This window comes from Neovison vison, chromosome 7, assembly GCF_020171115.1.
Source record: "Neovison vison isolate M4711 chromosome 7, ASM_NN_V1, whole genome shotgun sequence".
Lineage (NCBI taxonomy): Eukaryota > Metazoa > Chordata > Mammalia > Carnivora > Mustelidae > Neogale > Neogale vison.
Window position 1 is genome coordinate 163,685,759 of NC_058097.1, and position 21,761 is coordinate 163,707,519.

The 21,761-nt window shown below is 37.5% G+C and overlaps 1 protein-coding gene across 1 annotated transcript in view; it reads right to left on the reverse strand.

Moving 5' to 3' along the window:
- Nucleotides 1-21,761, reverse strand: part of SOX6 (SRY-box transcription factor 6) — a 368,043-nt gene that overhangs the window by 106,523 nt on the left and 239,759 nt on the right. The window contains exons 7-9 of the mRNA XM_044258889.1: nucleotides 17,767-17,887; nucleotides 5,887-5,966; nucleotides 4,267-4,389 (exon numbers count right to left, since the gene is read on the reverse strand). Coding sequence (XP_044114824.1) covers nucleotides 4,267-4,389; nucleotides 5,887-5,966; nucleotides 17,767-17,887 — 324 coding nt within the window. The remainder of the gene's footprint in view (nucleotides 1-4,266; nucleotides 4,390-5,886; nucleotides 5,967-17,766; nucleotides 17,888-21,761) is intronic.

Here is a 21,761-nt window from a genome sequence, read left to right on the forward strand (position 1 = left end):
GATCTATTGTATTGAGAGTCACCCCATAAAATGAATTGATACATTGAAACTGCTTTTTCATTTAAAAAAGAGAGAAGTTACTCAGAGCTTAGTTTCTGAGACAATATTTCTTCAGAAACAATTTAACATCTTAGCTATTTCAAGGCCATATTTACATGACTGCCTCATTATACTGGTCCCCCTTCCTTAACATTCTTTCTGATGTACTTGAAGGACCAATGCTAACATAGCTGAGGAAAGCAAATGGCAAGTGGTCCTGAAATTTATACGGTAGAGAATTGGAATAAGTAGCAATATAATATATTGTTTACTATAGCAAGTGCCCTCTGTTCTCTAAAGGTCAAAAGCACTGTAACCTTAGAGTTACAGTTTCTGATTGTTCCCAGGGTTAAATACATTATCAAAATTAATGGTTCAAGCCCCTCAACCTTCAGATATATGAGTATTCATGCCTCCATCTGCTGAACTGTTCAACTAAAAATAGCATTCTTTGGCCTTCTCTCTCCTAATATTGTGCCCCTGAGGCAGAGAAAACCATGCCTTAGATCAGCACAGAGCAACAAGGCTTTCCTGTATCTTGCTTATTTTAAAGAAAGAAAGAACTGGAGTACACGAATGTAAGAAGGGTCTTTGCTCTTTATATAACTTTTTTTCCTACTTGATAACAAAATCTCAGGCTTTCAAGGTAGAACTATTAATGCTGTTAAGATTTATCCAGGCTCATTAATGTGAGAAATCACAACCTTCGAGGAACAAATGAACTGGAACATCAGGTAAAGAGGACCAGTTCCGAGCAATGTGGCCGGGCGCAGACGAAGGTTGTGAGGTAGTGTGATGGCGGCATGTACATGTTGTGAGCTTTTCTTCCTAGGAATTTCTCTTTAGAAGTAAAACCCGTTAACATAATTGTAATGCTTCCATGGTGTCAATGGTCTACCACGATCATGACTGCTAACAGAGCTGTGACATTTTAGCTTGTCAAAGGAGGGAATAATTAGAAAAGAGAGCAGGTTTTAAAATTGATAAAGCAAGATATTATTAAATTTTCTCTCTACTTTTGCTTACGATTTCAAATGTGAGTGTCTGTACTAGCTCAGACTTGTATGTCTACTGTGCTTTTCATGGACGTCCCCATAAACGTGGGATGCTCATACCAGGAAAGTTGGGAAAACCTGCCTTTCAAACAAGGTCAAGGTCTTTTCTAAGCAGTGTACCATATAAGCAAATAGCAAAGGTTTCCTGACTTGCAAAAAAAAAAGGTGCAAAAAAAAAAATGAAAGCAAGAAAACAGGAAGAATTAACAAAAACAGAGGCAACCCACGGAATGGGAGAAGATATTTGCAAATGACAGTACAGACAAAAGGTTGATATCCAGGATCTATAATGAACTCCTCAAACTCAACCCACACGAAACAGACAAACACATCAAAAAATGGGCAGAAGATATGAACAGACACTTCTCCAATCAAGAAATACAAATGGCTATCAGACACATGAAAAAATGCTCATCATCATTAGCCCTCAGGGAGATTCAAATTAAAACCACATTGAGATATCACCTTACCCCAGTTAGAATGGCCAAAATTAACAAAACAGGAAACAACATGTGTTGGAGAGGATGTGGAGAAAGGGGAACCCTCTTACACTGTTGGTGGGAATGCAAGTTGGTGCAGCCTCTTTGGAGAACAGTGTGGAGATTCCTCAAGAAATTAAAAATAGAGCTTCCCTACGACCCTGCAATTGCACTCCTGGGTATTTACCCCAAAGATACAGATGTCGTGAAAAGAAGGGCCATCTGTACCCCAATGTTTATAGCAGCAATGGCCACAGTCGCCAAACTATGGAAAGAACCAAGATGCCCTTCAACGGATGAATGGATAAGGAAGATGTGGTCCATATACACTATGGAGTATTATGCCTCCATCAGAAAGGACGAATATCCAACTTTTGTAGCAACATGGACGGGACTGGAAGAGATTATGCTGAGTGAAATCAGTCAAGCAGAGAGAGTCAATTATCATATGGTTTCACTCATTTGTGGAGCATAACCAATAGCATGGAGGACAAGGGGCGTTAGAGAGTAGTAGGGAATTTGGGTAAATTGGAAGGGGAGGTGAACCATGAGAGACTATGGACTCTGAAAAACAGTCTGAGGGGTTTGAAGTGGCGGGGGGGTGGGAGGTTGGGGTACCAGGTGGTGGGTATTATAGAGGGCACAGCTTGCATGGAGCACTGGGTGTGGTGAACAAATAATGAATACTGTTTTTCTGAAAATAAATAAATTGGGGAAAAAAAAAAATAAACCCTCGTGTGATTGCATCAGTAAAAAAAAAACCAGGAAACTTTCAAATGGGCCTAACCTTAAACTGCAAAATCCGAGGAGTCCCTCACTAACTGGCTCTCTTTTCATCCTAATGTGAGTGACAGACGTGGGGCATATGCTGTGCTTCTAGATGAGCAGCACTGCTACAGAACTATGCAGATCTGGCACTCCCAGAGATGACATCAGACTTTCCAGAAACCCAACAGAAGCCAGATTTGGCAGCATCAGGGGTCCGTGATGGTGGCAGGAAGAGAAGTCAAGCTACGTGACAAATTAGTCAAAGAAGTGATTGGGTAGAAAACTGCTGATGGAAAAAGGTGGATGGGAGAGATCTCAACACCTCAAGAGAAAATAAAAGTCTGAGAGAGGAAGTCTTGGGTCTGAGCCAAGACCACCTGCTTTCACATTCGTCCAAGCACTTAAACATTTCACAAACTATCTGTCCTGAGTGGGGAAGCTCGCTAACTGGCATCACACAGAAAGTCTTGTCCCTCGCATGTCGTTATCTCTACATTTTAGCAATCCTAGGCATGGCAGATCTTCAGAATGTCCAGAAATACGGTACCTTCTCTGCAGCCAAAAGAAAGCCTTACAAAAGAAATCCCTTCTTGCTGTCTAGAAGACAGTAGATATTCTGACAGTATATGCCTGGTCATGTCTGGGTGGGAAGCCCCTGTATAACTTATATCAAAGTGACAGGGAAAGAGGGAGGCAGGCAGCAAGCTCTGGAACTCTTCCTTAGGCTACTTCCAAGCTGGCTTTTGATCTTGTCCTCTTTTTTTCTTCGTAGGAGTGAGTTTTCTCTATTATTTTTCAAAAATACAGATTCAAAAGCAGTGTAGGAAATAATATCAGAGGGATACTCTATTGATTATACAGTATTTGATATATATAGATGCCAAGCCAATAGGATATGAATGAATATACAGCTTTGCTTGATATAATAATACTTTCTTTCTTTTCTTTTCTTTCTTTCTTTCAAGTTGAGTTTCCCATCTTAGGTTTGAACATAACATTTAGTATTAAATCTAACCCAGAAAATTAAAGCGTGTTTCAGTCTGAGGTAACCTGTCTCCATTTTTTTCTTTTTCCTTTTCTTTTCTTTTTTTTTTCTTTTTTTCTTTCTTTTTTTTTTTTTTTTTTTTGTGATTCAGCAGATAGCTGGCAGCCCTTCAGTAGCTAATAGTCCTGGAGAGGGACTCCAGCGATATGAGAGAGAAATCAAGCATGAAATTAGAGAGATGAGGACTAGACCCCTATAGAAGAAAAGGGCTTGGTTTTCAAAAGAGCCATAAAAGCTATCTTCTCCCAAGTGGTAAGAATATCCCACAAAAACAACAAAGAGCTTTACTGGATGTTAAATATGAAAGGGATACTATAGACATTCACGGGGCAACAAGCAACCAGTTAGGCCCAGGCACTGGGCCCTACCTCATCCAGAGAAAACAAAATTCAGAAACCTGAATCAGACAGTTAGAAATCGTGGGTACTAACTCTGACTCCAGGAATATTGTGCATCCTTGTTCTCTCTGAACCTCCAGTGTTTTGCCTATATAAGCAGAATTATATTTATCAACTTTGCAGGGTTGTTTTATGGACAAATGAGATCTTTTTAAAAATGTTACATGTTTATAGACATTATACAGCACTATATAAAAAAGGAGAAAGAAATTTAGGGAAAAGGATGGTTCCTTGTAAAGAATTTGCCTCAATATACAGCATTAAACAACCTAAGTCATTAGGGGCATTGGCTTAAGGCTTGCTGCCTTCTATGAAAGAAAAGGAGCAAAAATGAGCCTTCTTAGGTATGAGAAGAAGGGAAAGGTCACATTTTAGTGTTTAGGTCGAATGTTTGCCACTGTAAGAGAAAAAAAAAAAAGCCTAGAATATGACTGAACAATCCAGTCCCCCACCCAATGAAGCACCAATGGAAGCATTCATACCTCAATCTGTTTGTGGTTGTAAGAGTGGCCACCACCATGTTCAAAGGTGTCCAAACTCCTGCCAAAACGGTCACTTAGGCCCTTTAGCCTTGGGTTAATTTGTGGGTGGGAGACATGACCCTTCTGTTTAGTAGCATATTCAGAAAAAAAAAAAAAAAGACAAAACATACTGTCAGAACTCATGAAACAGAACATATGTTTCTAAATCCAGGGTACTGACCACACCAAAGAATAGAAAGTAGAAGGCTGAGCGCCCAGACACGTCTTTCACAGAAACTTGGTTATAGGATCAAGCAATGGTACTGGTTTCATACTTCTGCCTGACTTGAGAAGACACTCTAGCATAGCAATACGGAGAAGGAGACACGGATTAGGTTTATTATGAGGGAGGTTTCTTTTAGATTTCTTTTAGATTTTTCCAGCTGCAGTGAGTTCCAGTGTTAGCAGTGGGGAAGGTGAAGTTTTGGAAGAGAGGCAGGGTTGCTGCTCCTGTTAGGCAAAATGTCTAGCTCTGCTCGGCAGTCTATAGTGGGTAACATTGTCCCAGCTTTCTGGATGAGGCTTATAACAAAAACTCAGAGTATTGCAAAAATTATTTATTTGCAGACCCACTTGAAAAGACTCACAATGATGTTTTTTCATGGTAAAATATTTGCACATTTCTTATATTCAAGCCGTAGAGGGAATAGCAAAGAAGAAAAAAAAATGCCTAGCCAGATGCTATTCCCTTGTAAGAAAACTCAAAAATAATCACAGTAAACTGTAAGAATAAAAGACTATCTTTAAACTTCCCACTGTGTTGAAATTCAAGTTCTTCACCATCACATATTTTCTAACTGTTTGAATACTGAAGGTTTAACCATTATTTTAATGATATTATCTTTCTGTTTTTGTTAAAATACATATTCATATTACAAGTCAATTTCCCATTAAAATGGCAGTGCTAGAAGGATATAAAGATCAGCTGGTCCTATTATAAACCTCTCACTTTACCATGAAGAAGATAAGGTGCAAATGATTCTTTTACCCAGCCTCCAAAACACTTTCTCCCCCATTTTCACTGCATAAGTACAGAACCCTAATCCAGAATGTGGTGGGATGCCATGCCTGGACTTCTGGCATGGCATGAAGCTGACGATGAGAATGAGGGTACATTTATTCCAGAACAATATATTGACATTTTACCAAACAGTTAAGGTAATTTGGTGATAACAACTCCTAGTCTATAAGCTGCAAGAAGGAAAATGCCCAACATTGTTTTCCATTTTGATGTTTACATGTAAAAGATCATCTGAACATAAAGGGAGACATGGATGGAAAAGGGATAAGGAAAAAGCGATCACATCCAATAGTAGCAGCCAGCAATAAAAATGTAAAACCAATAACTCACCCGACAGAAAATATAGAGTATTAAGTCATACTGCCATTTTCCCCTTAAAAATACTGAAATTGGCAGTTTTCTCTTCTATTTTCAGTATGGTAAGTACACAAGGTGTTAATCCTTCTAGGCTACGCTTAAAAATTATTTAACATTCAGGCCATTATTTAGCATACAGCTGGTTAGCAGTTTTCTACTAAAGAACTGGCTGGTATCCCACATTTTTTTCTTCTGGCACTTACCTGGAGCTGTAAAGGGCTGAGTCCAGAAGTAGCAGCAGCTGCCATTGTTGATGAAATGAACTGTACAGGGTAGTTATCACCTGTCGGAAAGAACAATGCATACAGGTTTAGACAATGCACAGGGAATCGCAGCAGACAAGTACAAACATGGTCCTTGGATTGCCTGAGCTTTACAACATTGCTCTAAGCCCAAACATCTGCAGAAACAAAAGGCTTAGTTGGGCATAGACTTGCAGTGCTGCCTTGGAACTTTTTGTTAACAGATAGCTGGTAGGCAAACTGGCAAAACATGAATGTGATGTTAAAAAAATTAAATGTGCAATTCAAGCATGTTCACTCCATTACAAATCTTGTAATACATCATTTTTTTAAGAGTAAAAAAAATATCTTAAAGCCAGGCTGACACTCAGTTCACTGAGAAAGCATTAAGGTTTTTATGTTGGAACAACAAAAAAGTTTTGGCTTGGTAGGCAAAGCAGAGTATTAGAGTCCAAAAAGATTATGAGCTATTGACTGTCCATAACCCTAAACTTTCTTTTATAAAAAACAAAGAAAAAATTTTAAAAATGCAACCTCTTCAATTTGATAGGGGCGAGAAGGGAGCTAATCTTATCTGCCAACATTCTGTGAAATGCCTGGTATCTCCGCCAGAGTGGAAACCATAGTTTTCTGGATTAAGTTCTGATGGAACCTAGTAGAGAATCGGGCACACGAGGTGCTTCCCACTTACTCTTTGAATGATTTGGTTCAACAGCCACACATATTACATGGGGTATCTGCTGCATTAAGTGTCTGATAGAGACTGAGCATGCTTCAGCAGAGATCGATGCTGTATCCTAACGTCTGCCTTCATATCATGACGAAACATGGGAACGGAGAACCTTCTGTGACACGAGAACACAGGCCGCATGCGGCGACATGAAGATCCAAGAGAAAGTCATGAGGAACGTATTGTGATAGTGGTGACGGAAATCAAAATTAATACTCGTGGATAAATTACACAATATCAGTGATTTAATGGAGTATCACTTTGGCTGCAGCTACTTATTTAAAGTCGGTGTTATGTACTATCTCTAGGCTATATTTTAATAGGCTGTTCCTCCACACATTTTTGACATTTATAATAATCATGCTGTTTTGCATGAACTTTTCCACACTGAAAGCTGAATGTAATAATGAAGAGACAGTGTAGAAAGAATCACAGCAATAAAGGTAGTCAATTGGAAAGCAGTAAAATCTCTCTCTTTTTTTTTTTCTGTGCGGACACTAATACCTGGAGCCTCCGTGGTGCCCCCCAGTTCCTTGGAGCTCATAGGGCTTGCCACACCAAGGGCGCCTCAGCTGGCCCAATGTAAATGTTAAGTTGCTTTCACTTTTAACAAATTGTTAGCTTCTAATCGACACAGTCTCTTTGCATCATATCCATAATACCTCATCAGACCATTGAGCACAGTGTGTGCTTGTACACAGTCCAGTAACAATTGGCTTCTGATTGCATACGGAGCACTGCGACAATGCATTCACTAACACTAGATTGTGCTGGTCTCCTATGGAGTAATGTTCAAAATATCTGATCTTGTTTTTCCCCTTCCATGAGGTTGATTTCGGTTTGCAGGGCTACATGAGCTTTTTAAAAAGGATAACTAGGCCAAATTATTTTTTATAGTAAATGACTGTCGCTTTATGCTTAAATAATCTGGCTGATCTTCTTGATATTTAAACTAAATTATCTGAAGAAAGAATACCCCAATCCAAGTCAAATAGCATGTCTTTGGTTGATATCTTATCAGGTTAAAAAAAATCACAAAACGATACTGAATTAATGATGCTTCAAAAATAGGGGAAAAAAATCACCATTCCAACCATCAACATGGACTGCCTCCCGGAACATTTTAGAGCTGTTCTTTCTTTAAATATCATGCATTATTCATACTAACTCTAAACCACAACCCCCCTCCCTGTAAGTTTAATACCAGTTGCTTTATTTGTACTAAAACATTTTTCATGTCAAACATATTTAAAAAAATCAAACTCTAAAAGAATTCCCTGGGGCACTCCTTTTTTCATAGCTGTCATGCTTCTATGCTATGAAATGGCTGATTTTTTTTTTTTTATAGTTTTTGGCTTGCCAGTTAATTTATTACTATCTCTACCACACCCGGTAGTACTCTCCAGCTCACCTGCTGGCTACAAACTGCTTTCTTTCCACTGCTGACATGCATATTTTTTAAATGTTCTTAACCTTTCTGCTGGTTAGAATCTGTGTATCGGAATACAATCTTTTGAAAGCTGTTTCTTCAGAACATATCACTGAATCAATACTCAAAGTAAAAATGAATACATTAGAGCAACAGCGTATATTACAGAGAATGATTAGAAGAAAGGGAGAAGGGAAAGGCAGGAGAGGAAGAGAAGAGTAAAGAAAAGAATGGGGTTAAAAGTAGCACAGAAAAATGTTAAGAGGGAGGTGGATTTCAGGTGTTGCGAGTTTTAATTTTTTAATAACAAAGTTATGTGCTTCACCCCCCCCTTTAATTTTCTCTTTGTAAGAGTTGGTCAAGTACACGTTCTCAGTGGCTGACTTGGCAAGAAATCAGTCAACATGTTGTAGCAATTTTTTCCAAATTTGTCTCTGGATTTGAAATGCTTGCGTGAGGATCCATTCTTTCTAAATTTGTACAAAGGAAGATGAAGCCTGTTGGAACAGGTTGGCTTTAGGCACTATTGTAATCTGGCCCTTGCTACTTCTAGTGTAAAAAGACAACCTCCAAAAGCCACTTTGGGAAATAATGCCCATTCTGTAAATTTATCTTTCCAGCCTTCTAGATTTTCCAACTGACTATTTTTAACTGAAGATTACAAAACAAACACAAAACAGGATTTAAAACCTATGGAAAATTTGCCTGACATTAGTTTCACTTATCACAATAGGTAACATTCCTTTGGAACCGAAACAGCTCTAGAGCAAGAGTCTCTGAATGAGAGAAGTAATTTTTCCTCATTTTCAAGAAAAGTGAAAAGTCGTCAGAACTTAGTAAAACTTAAACACAGGAAAAGGAGGAACTTGTACTAAGAACCTAGGACCCATTAGACTCCGGCTACCTCCTACCAGAATACTCCTAGTGTCTGTAGTTCAAATATCAATTTTCATTTTTATTAAAAAGTAAAAAAACTCATGGCTAAAAATCTGTCCATTTCATTTGATTCTTCAGAAAGACAAGGGACTGGATTGTAATCTCCTGGGATATTAACTTCAGAATTAACCTACTGAGGAAATCATTTAGAGAGGCTGGAAGGAGTAGAGAAATAAAAATTCATTAACCTAGGAAACAGGATTCAATGACTTTTCAGTAACTGGTTCAAAATCTCACACTTCATTTTCTACCCTCTAAAATGGAATCAAAATACACTACATATCCCTAACTACCTCACAGATGATTGTGTGGTGGCATCACAGGATAATGGTAAATTATCTAAGTTGCCAAACAACTTATGGGTAGACCCCACTTTTATAAGTTATCCTCATTCTTGCTACAATATGGAAATATTTCATTCACAACCACCAGTACAGACTCGGACTGCCACTTTGCTTCTTGCCTGGAGTCTGCATCGAGAATAACAAAATGTTACAATCCCTCTATATCCTGAAACAATGTCATAATCAATCTGAATTTATCTTTATGAGGCATCACACTGCAGAAAAAGTTAGCAGGTAATGAATGACACATTTAGAATCCTAAAAATAAAATTCAACTTTCAATTTGTTCTGGGGACGACTGGACAAATAAACAAAACAAAACAAAACCCTGGCAGGGTGCCTGGGTGGCTCAGTGGGTTTAAACCCTCTGTCTTCGGCTCTGGATATGATCCCAGGGTCCTGGGATCGAGCCCCACATCAGGTTCTCTGCCTGGCAGAGAGCCTGCTTCCTCCTCTCTCTTTGCCTGCCTCTCTGCCTACTTGTGATCTCTGTCTGTCAAATAAATAAATAAAATCTAAAAAAACAAATAAACAAACAAACAAACAAAAAAAACCCTGGCAAGGATTAAAGTATACATTGCTGAGATCACCATGCTGTTACTTCTCTTGCTAAATTTCTCCTCTGGGGATGGCCAGGTGGCTCAGTCAGTTAAGTGTCAGCCTTCAGCTTAGGTCATGATCCCGGAGTCCTGGGATTGAGTCCTGCCTTGGGCTCCTTGCTCAGCAGGGAGTCTACTTCTCCCTCTGCCTGCTGCTCCCACTGTTTGTGTTCTCTCTCTCTCTCTGACAAATAATAAAATATTTAAGAAATAAAAATAAATAAATTTCTCTATTCATCCAGGAACAGATCAATGATGAAAAAAGTCTTGATCCCAAGGCATTCTCTAAGAGCATTTGCATTGTTTTTCATACCTTTAAAGACGATAAGAATCAAGGATCAATCTTAATTTCTTCATTTATTTCATAGGTACATCCAGACTATTGCCCAATCATATGGAGATCCATGGTATTTGTCAAAAAAGCGACTAAATAAGTGAATGTGGATAAACGGATATAAATCCATCCATTACAGGGCACCTGGATGGCACGGTCTGTTAAGTATCTGACTCTTGATTTCCGCTCAGGTCATGATCTCAGGATCATGAAATAGAGCCCCATGTTGGGTTCTGTGCTCAGTACAGGGTCTGCTTGGGATTCTCTCTCTCCCTCCTGCTGCCCACTCATGCTGTATCTCTCTCTCTCTCTCTGTCAAATGAATAAATAAATCTTAAAAAAAATCCATCCATTATAAGAAATAAAAAAACATTAACTCAAAGTTCATGCCTTAACATAGCTCATCAATGATATAGCTTTTGTATGTGATGGAGGACATAGTTAAAGTAATCTTGATCTCCAGAAAACTAGGTTAGTTTATGTGGCTGTGCATATTTTCTTCCTGGACCTCAAAAATTACTAATCTAAAGAACCTCTGAAAAACTGCCTTGATTTCAAGTAGATAAATTTAATTATTCAAGTATTCCAGTAACAGTGGTTACAAACCTCAGCTTTATATATTCTGGAAGATGTAGAAATAGCTAGCATTACAAGAAGAATCCACCTTGGATGAATCCATACATATAAATCACATATTTTCCACAGCAATAAAGAGCTAGATTTTCTTAATATCATACACACTTAAACCATGTCAGCAAGGGTATAAAATATCAAATCAGAGAACTTCAGTCTGAATTCTATCTCCACTAATTTCTAGATGGGAAAGCTTATAAAATTTAATCTACTTCTTTGATTATTCATATCTTTTTTTCTTTTAACAAAATAGATATAATGTCACCTATCTCTTAGAGCTGTAAAGAATATTAAATAAGAATATATATGTACATATATATATTTACATATACATATGAACACATATGTACTCCCCCAACATATAGATGCAAATAAATGCTACTCAGTGAATGCTAACTGAAACAAAGGAGTTCAAAAGAACCACCGAGTAACCATTTATACCAAAAAGATTATACAATCTAGAAGAAATGGACAAATTTCTTAAATTTCTTAAATTTCATAAATTACCGAAACCAGCTCAAGAAGAAATAGAAAATTTCAATAGACCTATAACAAGTAAAGAGATTGGATCAGCAAACAAAACTTCTCCACAAAGAAGGGTCCTGGAGCAGATGGTTTTGCCAATAAGTTCTCCTGAATACTTAAGACAAATTAACACTAAGGGCACTTGGGTGGCTCAGTCAGTTAAACATCTGACTCTTGATTTCAACTCAGGTCATAATCTCAGGGTTGTGAGATAGAGCCCAAGATTCTCTCCCTCCCCCATCTCTAAATAAATAAATAAAATTTTAAAAAGAAAAATTAATACTAATTTTTCCCAAAACTTTCAAAAAAATTGGAGAGGAAATACTTCATAACTATAAAATAGTGAGGTCAATATTACTTTGATAGCAAAGTCAGAAAAACCCATTACAGGAAAGAAAATTATAGATCAACATCCTTTATGAATATAGATGTAAAACCCTCAACAAAATATTAGTATATTGAATCCAACAGCATATTAAAAGGATTATTCACCATGACAAGGCAGGATTTATCCCAGGAATGCAAAGGTGGCTCAAACACACACAAAAAGATCAATGTAATACATCACATTAATAGAGCAAAGGGGAAGAAAACCACATAATCATCTCAATTGATGCAGAAAAGGCATTTGACAAAATTCAACACCCTTTTAGGATAAAAACTCTTAGAAATTTAGGAATTTAGGAATAGAGGGGAAGTTCCTTAATATGATATTTATGAAAAGTCCACAGTTAACATCATATTCATGGTAAAAGACTGGAATTTTGGAGATCAGGAATGGGATAATGATGCCTGCTTTCACTGAGGCTATATGACTTTATACTGGAAGTTCAAGCCAGCACTATTAGACAAGAAGAAGATAAAGGAAGGGAAGGGAAGGAAAGGGTAGGGAAGGGAAGGGAAGGGGAGGGAAAGGGAGGGAAGGGAAGGGGAGGGAAGGGGAGGGAAAGGGAAAGGGAGGGGAGGGAAGGGAAAGGAAGGAGAGGGAGACAGTAGAAGGAAGGGGAGAGAGAGAGGGACAAAGAGAGAAAAAGAGAAAGAAAGAAGGAGAGAGGGAGAGAGAGAAGTAAAGGAAGGGAAGGCAAAAGGAATCAAAATTGGCAAGCAAAAGGTAAAACTATCTCTATATTTGCACATCACATGATCCTACATACAGAAAATTCCAAGGAATCCACAAGAAAGCTACTAGAGCTAATAAACAAATTTAGCAAAAGCTGGCAATCTAGTAAAATTAACACACACAAATCCTTTGTTTTTCTATATACCAGCAATGAATATTCCAAAAGAAAATTAAGAAAGCATTTCTATTTATAATAGCATCTAAAATAATTACATACTTAGGAATAAATCTAGCCAAAGAGGTGAAAGACTTGTACACTGAAAACTACATAACATTGCTGAAAAAATTTTTGTAAGACCTAAATGAATGGAAATGTTCATCAACAGGAAGACTTAACATTGTTAAGATATCAATACTATCTAAAGCAATCAACAGATTCAGTGAAATATCTATCAAGATTCCAAAAGTCTTTATCACAAAAATGGAAAACCCAATCCTCAAACTTATATTGAATTGCAAGGGACCCCAATAGCCAAAACAATCTTGAAAAGAATAAATTTGGAAGACTTATAATTCCTGACTTTAAAATTTACTACAAAGTTTTAGTAATTAAAATAGTATGATACTGGCATAAGAATGGATATACAGACCAAAGCAACAGAATAGAGAACCCAGAAAAAAAGCCCTTACATATATGGTAGATTGATTTTGGGCAAGGGAGCCAGGAATATTCAATGAGGAGAGAATATCTTTTCAACAACTGGTGCTGGGAAAACTGGATATGCACATGCAAAAGAATAAATAACATATTAAAATTAACTAATGGATCAAAGACCTAAACTTAAGTACTAACACTATAAAACTCTAAGAAGAAAACACAGGAGTAAATCTTTGTATATGGCAACAATTGCATGGATAGGATAACAAAAGCACAAGCCAAAAGAAAAAAATATAAATTGGAGTGCTTCAAAATTAAAAACTTTTGTGCATCAAAAGACTTTCACTTATCGAGTAAGTGAAAAGGCAACCTAAGAACAGAAGGAAATATTTGCAAATCATATATCTGATAAGGGATTAGTATCTAGAATATATAAAGAACTCTTGAAACTCAATAACAAAAAACAGCTTAATTAAAACCTGAACATAATAATAAAAAAAAACACTAAGCAAAGTACTTTCTCCAAGAAATATATACAAATTTCCAATAAGCACATGAAAAATGCCCCAAATGATTAATCATTAGGGAAATCATTAGGAAAATGAAAATCAAAACCACAATGAGATACTAGTTCACATCTACCAGGATGGCTATAATTTCTTTGAAGAAGTTGGAAAGTAACGGGTATTGGTGAGGATGTGAAGAGACTGGAACACTTAGATTACTGGTGGGAGGATAAAAGGCAGAACCTCTGTAGAAAACAGTTTGGCAGTTTCTCTGAAAGTTACACACAGCTACCATATGACCCAACAATTCTGCTCTTACACAAAGATCCTAAAGAACTGAAAGCAAGGACTCAAACGGATATTTGTATATCAATGTTCACAGCAGCATTATTCATAATAACCAAAATGTGGAAACAACCTAAGTGTCTATCAACAGATGAATGGATAAACAAACTGCCTATCCACATAATATATTATATATATATATTGTATATATATATATGTAGAGACACACACATACATATATATATAGATATTGACATACATACACAAGGGGATATTATTTAGCCATAAAAAGAATGAATTCTGGATATATATTGCAATATGGATGGACCTTGAAAACATTATGCTTAGTGAAATATGCTAGACATAGAAAAACAAGTAATGTATGATCTTACTTTCACTTACATGAAATATCTAGAATAGGCAAATTCATAGAGAAAGATAGTAGAATAGAGATTACTAGGGGATAGGGAGAATTATCATTTAATGGACACAAAGTTTCCATTGTAGATGATTAAAAGTTTTGGGTATAAATAGTAGTGATGTTTACACAACATTGCAAATGTATTAATGTCACTGAATTGCACTTTTATAAATATTTAAAATATTGGGTATTATGCTAAGTATATTTCACCAGAATTTTTTATAAAAGAAGCACTAGGTATACTTGTAAAAATTATTTTTGTTTTCAGGCAGAGGGATAATATATCTCAGTCCAATGCTCAGTTTTTGGACATTTCTAATAGATAAGGATGTAGTTTAATATTGTTAAATTTATAGTTTCACGGTCAGACTTTACCCCTAAACCTAGTGCCTTAGAATTTTCAAAGAACTTACATATATTGTAACAAATTTAATCTTCACACTCACACCGAGCAGTAGGCATATTTTTTAGATGACAAAAATGTGAGGCTCAGCAAGGCTAAATGACATGTTCAAGTAAGAATTACATAAAATAATCCATGTAAAATATTTAGCACAGTATTTGGCACAGAGCAACTTATTCAGGAGACTTTAGTTATTATATTATAATAACAAGAGGGTGGAAAGCCAGGGGCAGGCAGACATCCTATTCCCAGAATCCCCAAGGAAGCCAAGGGGACTATTCCAGCAGCAATTTTAAAAATCTGAACTATACTCAGTCCATGGGTCAGCTGCATCATCCCTGGCACATGAAGGAGGTTATCCATTATTTTTATTTCATAGCCAATTCAATTCTGCTTTACATACACACTGCCAGCTATGAAAGAGGCTTACTCTTTCAATTTTCTTAAACATAGGTGCTTAAACACATTTTTCTTGACCCAGATTGCTGCGTCTCTGTTTCATGATCTGGTCTAAGAGACCAAACTTCTGTGGTGTATGTTCTGGGCCCTGCCTAGAATGATGTGTCTAATTAAAGAGTCAGTTAAAAAAAAAAAAGAGTTAAAACTCAATAAAGCTATGTCTATAGATATTAATCTGATAGATCGTCCCCCTGAAACTGCACAATCCCTAGGTCATATGGCTTCTCAGCAACCCACCAAAGTGGGAGTACTTGTTTGGTGTTCACTGCACACCAGGACCCTGATATGCCCAGAGCAATGTGTAAAATTATCGAAGGGAAGAAGGAACATAGCCCTAAGTATATTTGTTCAGACTGTCCTAATCATTGATTCAGAAACAGTCAACTTTGACATGAAATCACCCTCAGATAGCCCGTGCTTTCTAGAAATCAAGACAATTATTCAATCAGCTGAAGGCACAAACACTACGGGATTGTTTCAGGTTATGGGAAGGTGGGAAAGAGCAAAGAGAGCCATTTATTTTGTAATTAATAAAGATCAAAATTGTGATTGCTCATCCTCTTGTCCAAGGGACCAAAATATAAGGTTATACCACCACTTCACATCTTTTATATGTGACAGAACTACTCTCTTCTAAAAATTTAATCATCATTTCACATGTATTTCAAATGAAATTATCTCAGATCAGTTTGGAGCAAAAAATTTTCCTAGTCCAGACTCCAGTCCAACACGATTGATTCTACTCCCCCATAATTCTTTTAGAAGTGATCCAAATTCATTAACTATATAACAATACATTTCCCCATGAAAAATGGCATTATTGTTTTAACAAAATTAGGTAACAGGTCAACTATGTCACTGTTACGTGCAGTGGAAAATAAGGCTCATCCCTGATTTTTAAATGTGAAGCGTTTTAAATTTTAGAAGCACTGAAACTGAAGAAAGGGTTTCTACAGATGAAAAAGTTTCTAAGACTGGTAGAGGGATGACAACTCAGACTCAGGGTAAACAAGTAAATTGAGCTTACATCAATGTTCCAGAGGAAGTTGAGATGGAGAAATAGTTCAGAACTGCTTAGAGAGATCAGGGAAGGACTGAACCATTGCACTGACAGAAACATAGTCTCTGACAAAATATACTCCTGTCCTTAATATGGGTGCCAATTATATAGGGAATATACCTTGCTCTAAAAATCCGGCTCTAGAAAAATCAAAATCTGACAGGTTAAACAATAAAATTTTGTTTTATTCAGGTATTCCAAAATCTTTGGTAAAACCAGACCTGACTAATTTGCATCTGAAGAATTTTCAAAGTCAGTCCTTAAAATGAACCAATTCCTTAATATCTCTATTTCTTGTAACCTGTGAGTTCTGACAGTCATCCTACCTTTTCTCACAAGAAAGGTGGACATCTAGCAAATGCAAAAGAGTAATTGATAGCAATAAGCAATTAAAATGATGTTAAAATTCACTAGGTTTGTTTTTATGCTACTTAGTAAGCTTCCTTACTGAGGATTTCAGTAAAGTGATTTAGATTTTATTATTACTTTAAGCACATTAAAAGGCCTTTGTTCACTTTATAAACCCTCTACACAAGCCCACTGCACTCAGATTTGTTGTACTCGGATTTGGTGGTTAATATAATCAGGTTAATATGTTAAAAAGAACTTGACACGGAAATTATTAATGAGTAGAACAAGGTCACTACTTCTGAGCTGAGGTCACTTACAAAGAATGCACAAATGAAATTAAGGTTGACTTTATTTACTTGACTATCTTCTTACATTGGATTCCTTTGGCAACATATCTTTAAACATTTAAAGCCCTGTTTACAAGGAGGCTCTGAAAGAAACTTCAAACCATTATGTCCCTAATTGAATTCCCCAGGAGTCCAGTAAACTCAGAGGAATAAAGAAAAATCATAACATTTGCTAAATCATCTCAAAACATATTTCACTGCAAGGTTATGTGACCTGTTTCTGAGGTTCAAAGATGAATGAGAAAAATACTACTGAATGCTTTATTATTTACACTCAAATCCAAAGGTAGCTTACCTATTAGCAGCGAGCTAATTAAATCAGTCCTGTTTTAACTTTTCTTCCAGGAGAAACCAGACAACAAACAACAGTAACATTTGATAGTTTGTGTGACTACTGTCCCAGAGCACGAAAGCTCCCAGGAGGAGGAGGAAAGGGTCTTTAACCAAAGACAATTATTGACAGTGAAGGTATGAGGGAGAGCTGACAAAAACCTGTCGTCCCCAGGGAAAGTAGCATTCTATCTGTGAATTCAGAACAAACCAAGTGAAAAAAGAGAATACAAAAGTTTTTAGCAACCAATGAGTTTCTGAATGTGCCCCCTTCCCAATTAACATCCCAATTCGAATTTTATGTGAAAATCAGCTTTTATGATCTTTTTATTCATAGTTCCTTTCTATGCTCCTGTGTTTGTTGTGACTACTAAGCAAAAACATGGGGATCTGAGCATTTCCAAAAGAATGTTAAATTCCTCTCTACTTACCTGGTTTGTATGTTATTCCAGGGGGGAAGAGGAAACCCTGCTGGGCGGCAGCGGCTGCTGCCAGGGTCCGCTGGTCATGTGGAAAAATTGGGATCATGAGCGGAGGCATGTGACCCTGAACCTGCTAAACAGAAGAGAGCCTATGATCAGACAGAGAGCAAATGTGTGCCAAGAAGTATTTGTTTTTCACTCCTGCCGCTGTGCTGATACCCAAACAGCCACCCACTTCCGACCTCATTCCAGATCTGCTCCCTGAGAAAACGGGTGAAAGTTACCAAGTCCCTGTTCTTAGAACCCATTAGCACTCCAAGGACATAACCTCATTGCGAATTTACCTCATCCCTGCTTCCACCAAATCTTGGTGAATGCTTTTCTTTTCTCTTGACTGTGTTCTTTTTTCCTTTTTTTTTTTTTTTTAAACAAAACAACCGGAAGAAATAAGTTTGCTTCGTACACCGTGCAATATTGAAAGGTTTTGCCCTTTCACCTGCTTTGCATACTGCCTTTTATTTGGGAAACAGGATTTAGTATCCTTGGTCAGAAAATAATGTCTAATTGTTATATATTCCCAAAGCGGCATCTCCCCAGTTTAGGTGTCTTATTTCAAAGCCTTGCCGCATTATGTTAAACATATAGCTCCTCAGATTTAGGGCTACTACATCTTGGCTCCCAATTAAACTAATATTCTTTGCCATACACACCTCGATGTAACATATAAATTGCTTGTCTGGCTTAGCGGTTTTACAGCTTTATGTACTACCATGTGGCTCAGTAATTACGGAGTTGTATTCAGAGAGCATTTCATAATAAATCCTACTATATCAAATTTCATTTGACCTCAATAAATGTATCAAAGAGCACAGAAATGCAAAATAGAAAATCTTCACTCTATATCAGTATTTGTATTCTAGATAAAGAAAATAAGAGCTATGACAAAATCATGCCTGTGAAATCACATTTTAATTCCCTAGCTCTCCCTTTTTTACTCGATGCATGCTACCCTGATTCCAGGAGAGCATCACAGGGAGGTTTTGTCCTGACTTTTAGTGCATGATTTTATAGGCTGAACTACAGGACTTTTGTTCTTTAAAGATCAAAACTAGGATGTCCTCACGGAAGTGATTTTTAAGTTCAAACTGGGTCTTTGGGCTCTTTGCTCATATTAAAAACAAAAACAAAAAACTGCCTTATATCCTGTTTAAGATATAAACATTTACCAATAATTCTACCAACCCCAAACCCTTCCCTCGTTTAAATTCTTAAAATTTCTCTTTAGGCAAAATTCCGTATACTGGCCAATGACCCTGTTTAAATAGCGCCAACTTGCCTTGTCCTGTCCCTGTTCCCTCCACAGCCAGGGACATGGTGCAAAAATGCTTCTGTGTAGGTCTAAGAGGTTTCATTTACCAACAGTTTTTCTCTAGGGAAAGCCCTAAGATGTGGGTTAATAAAGGGCAAGCAAAAAATAAACACTTTACAGTATTTTTCTGAATTCATTTCTCAGGAAAATCAACTTATAATAAAAAGGTCTTTGTGCAATTACTACCTTGCCAGTGGGGCGTGAAAGAAACTAGCTTTGGGCAGCTATTTCTACCATTTTAGCTGAGGTAAGCCCGAGTTTTGTACGTGAGAGTACAAACTTAGCCTGCGTAAATTGGAGCTGATCCCCTCGTGCCCGGGTCTTGCCTTTAACTCTGAAGAAAAGCACTAGGTTTGCTGTTCAACTCCAGCTTGCTGTGACCTGATGCAAACCTGAGATGTCAAAGAGGAGGGCACTGTTCTGTGTCAGAAAATAAAACAGTCTTTCTTGTAGGTGACTGCTGCTCAGTGCAAGAGTAGATCAAAGGAAATCATTTCATTTACTTCTAGAAATATGGTTCCTAGCGTGGACCTAGAACAGCACAGACGCCTCATGCTCTAAAGGTGAACAAGAAAGTGAGAAGTCTAGGCATTGTATTTATTTATCCTTTCCTTCTTTTTAATGAACAATTATTAAGTTATTCTTCCATGCTACGGATCTTGAGAAGTAGCTGAAAAAAATGGGGGCTATTTAGCTTGGAAGAGAGAAGATACAAGGTTATCTTCGTGCGGTAAAAGAAGCAGATTAAGTCTGAGTGGTTAACAAGGGCGGAACAAGACACAGAAGAAAAAGATTTTAGGGGAGCTAAATGTAAAGAAGAACTTTCTAAAAATGAGTTATCCAACAAGCACTCTGATTAAAGAGGTCCTGTGTGTCATTTCCGCAGAGGTGGTCAAGGAAAGGCTGTGTACCCGTAGGCTGGATCTACTTCAGAGGGTAACATAACTAAAACCCTGACTAGATAATGACCTCCAGAGTCTGTTCCACTTTATGATTCTGTTGTTTTGCAAACTCAGCATTAGGAAGATAATATGATGTAGTCATTCCTTTATTCACTCGTTCATCACACATCTGTCCAGAGTCTACCATGTCTACAAAGGCTTTGCTGGCAAACATCTCGGAGCTTAAATCGATACACTGCCATTTCCTTGGCCATGTGATCATGAACAGTTACCTAACCTTTCTGTAGTCTGAGCCTATTGCTTCATGTAAAAGCTAATGATACTACCTTATGCGGTTATTGTGAGGATTAAACAGACCAAAAAGTAACACTTGTGGCACAGTGACTGGCAAAGAACAGGCGCTCAGGAAATGTTAGAGCCTTGCTTTTTTCTTACAATAGTTTGCATATGCAGTTCTAGAAAATAATCAAATTACTGAAAAGAAAAAAAAAAGGAGCAAGAAATAGTGGCTCTTCCCCATAACTCTACTTTGAAAAAGAAAACATGAAGCAGCAAAATAATTCAGTTTGACAGGCAGAGACTTGTCATGTTTTTAGCAGAAACCAGGCCTCACAGAGCATTATCCCATCCCAAGTATCTAGAAAACCATGAAAAAGAAGAGATAAGACTACAAGGATCATGTGAAGATGGAATTTGGGAACTTTACTACTATTCATTACATAGAATCTTGGGAAGAAAACACAATTTTACTTCTACACTGATGCCCAAGCTCTTCAGAACATGAGACAACATAAAGGGATCAATGGCAATGAAGCATCGGATCTTGATTCCTGAACTTTGGTGTCTGAAGATATTTCCTTTGTAACTAGCTGTGTACATGAGATAACTAAGTGAACCATCTAGGGTCGCCTTCAATGCTGAAGAGCTGTAGGTGTTTCATATTAACACCCGTTTTAAGAATTTAGGGAAGTTCTTTTCCAGTCATCACACTCTACAAAGTAGGATATGTTAGAAATTTTCAATGCTAAACATGAATTCAGAGGCGGTTTCAATAAGTTGCGGGATAAAGTAAGTAAGAAGGGGGACAGAAGACATTGTGAAAGCAATAGCGAGGATAAAATTAGAGTTGGAACAGAGCTTAGAGTTGATCTAGCCTAGTAGTTTTCAAAGGGTGGAACATGACCAGTAACATCAGCAAGGATGGAGAATGTCATAAAAGCAAATTTTCAGACCCACCTCAGATCTATGAATCAGAAACTCTGGGAGCTGGGTCCAACAATCTAATATTTACACTAAAATTTAATCCGGGGCAGTGACTCTCAAACTACAGTGTGTATCCAGTTCTGCCAGAGGGCTTGTTAAAACAAAGACTGGCAGGCCCCACCCTCAGAGCCTCTAAACCAGTAGATCTAGGTGGGATCTGAGAGGGTACTTTCCTGGCCAGTACCCAGGTAAACTTGGTGCTGCTGATCCAGGGACCGCTCTCTGAGAATCACTAATCTAACTCACACCTCACAATTTACACATAGGGAAACAGGTAGCTAGAGAAACTAAAAGACGTGGCCTAAGATCACAGTGCCTATGACAGGGCTGGATCTGGAATCCAGAACTGCTCATTTCTCTGACCACTGCTTTTTCCACTACATTGGATGGACTTCAGTGATAGAAAAGAGAACACACATGCTCTTTGGGAGTCTGAAAAACGACTTTCTATCTCAGAGTTGTATTGCTGG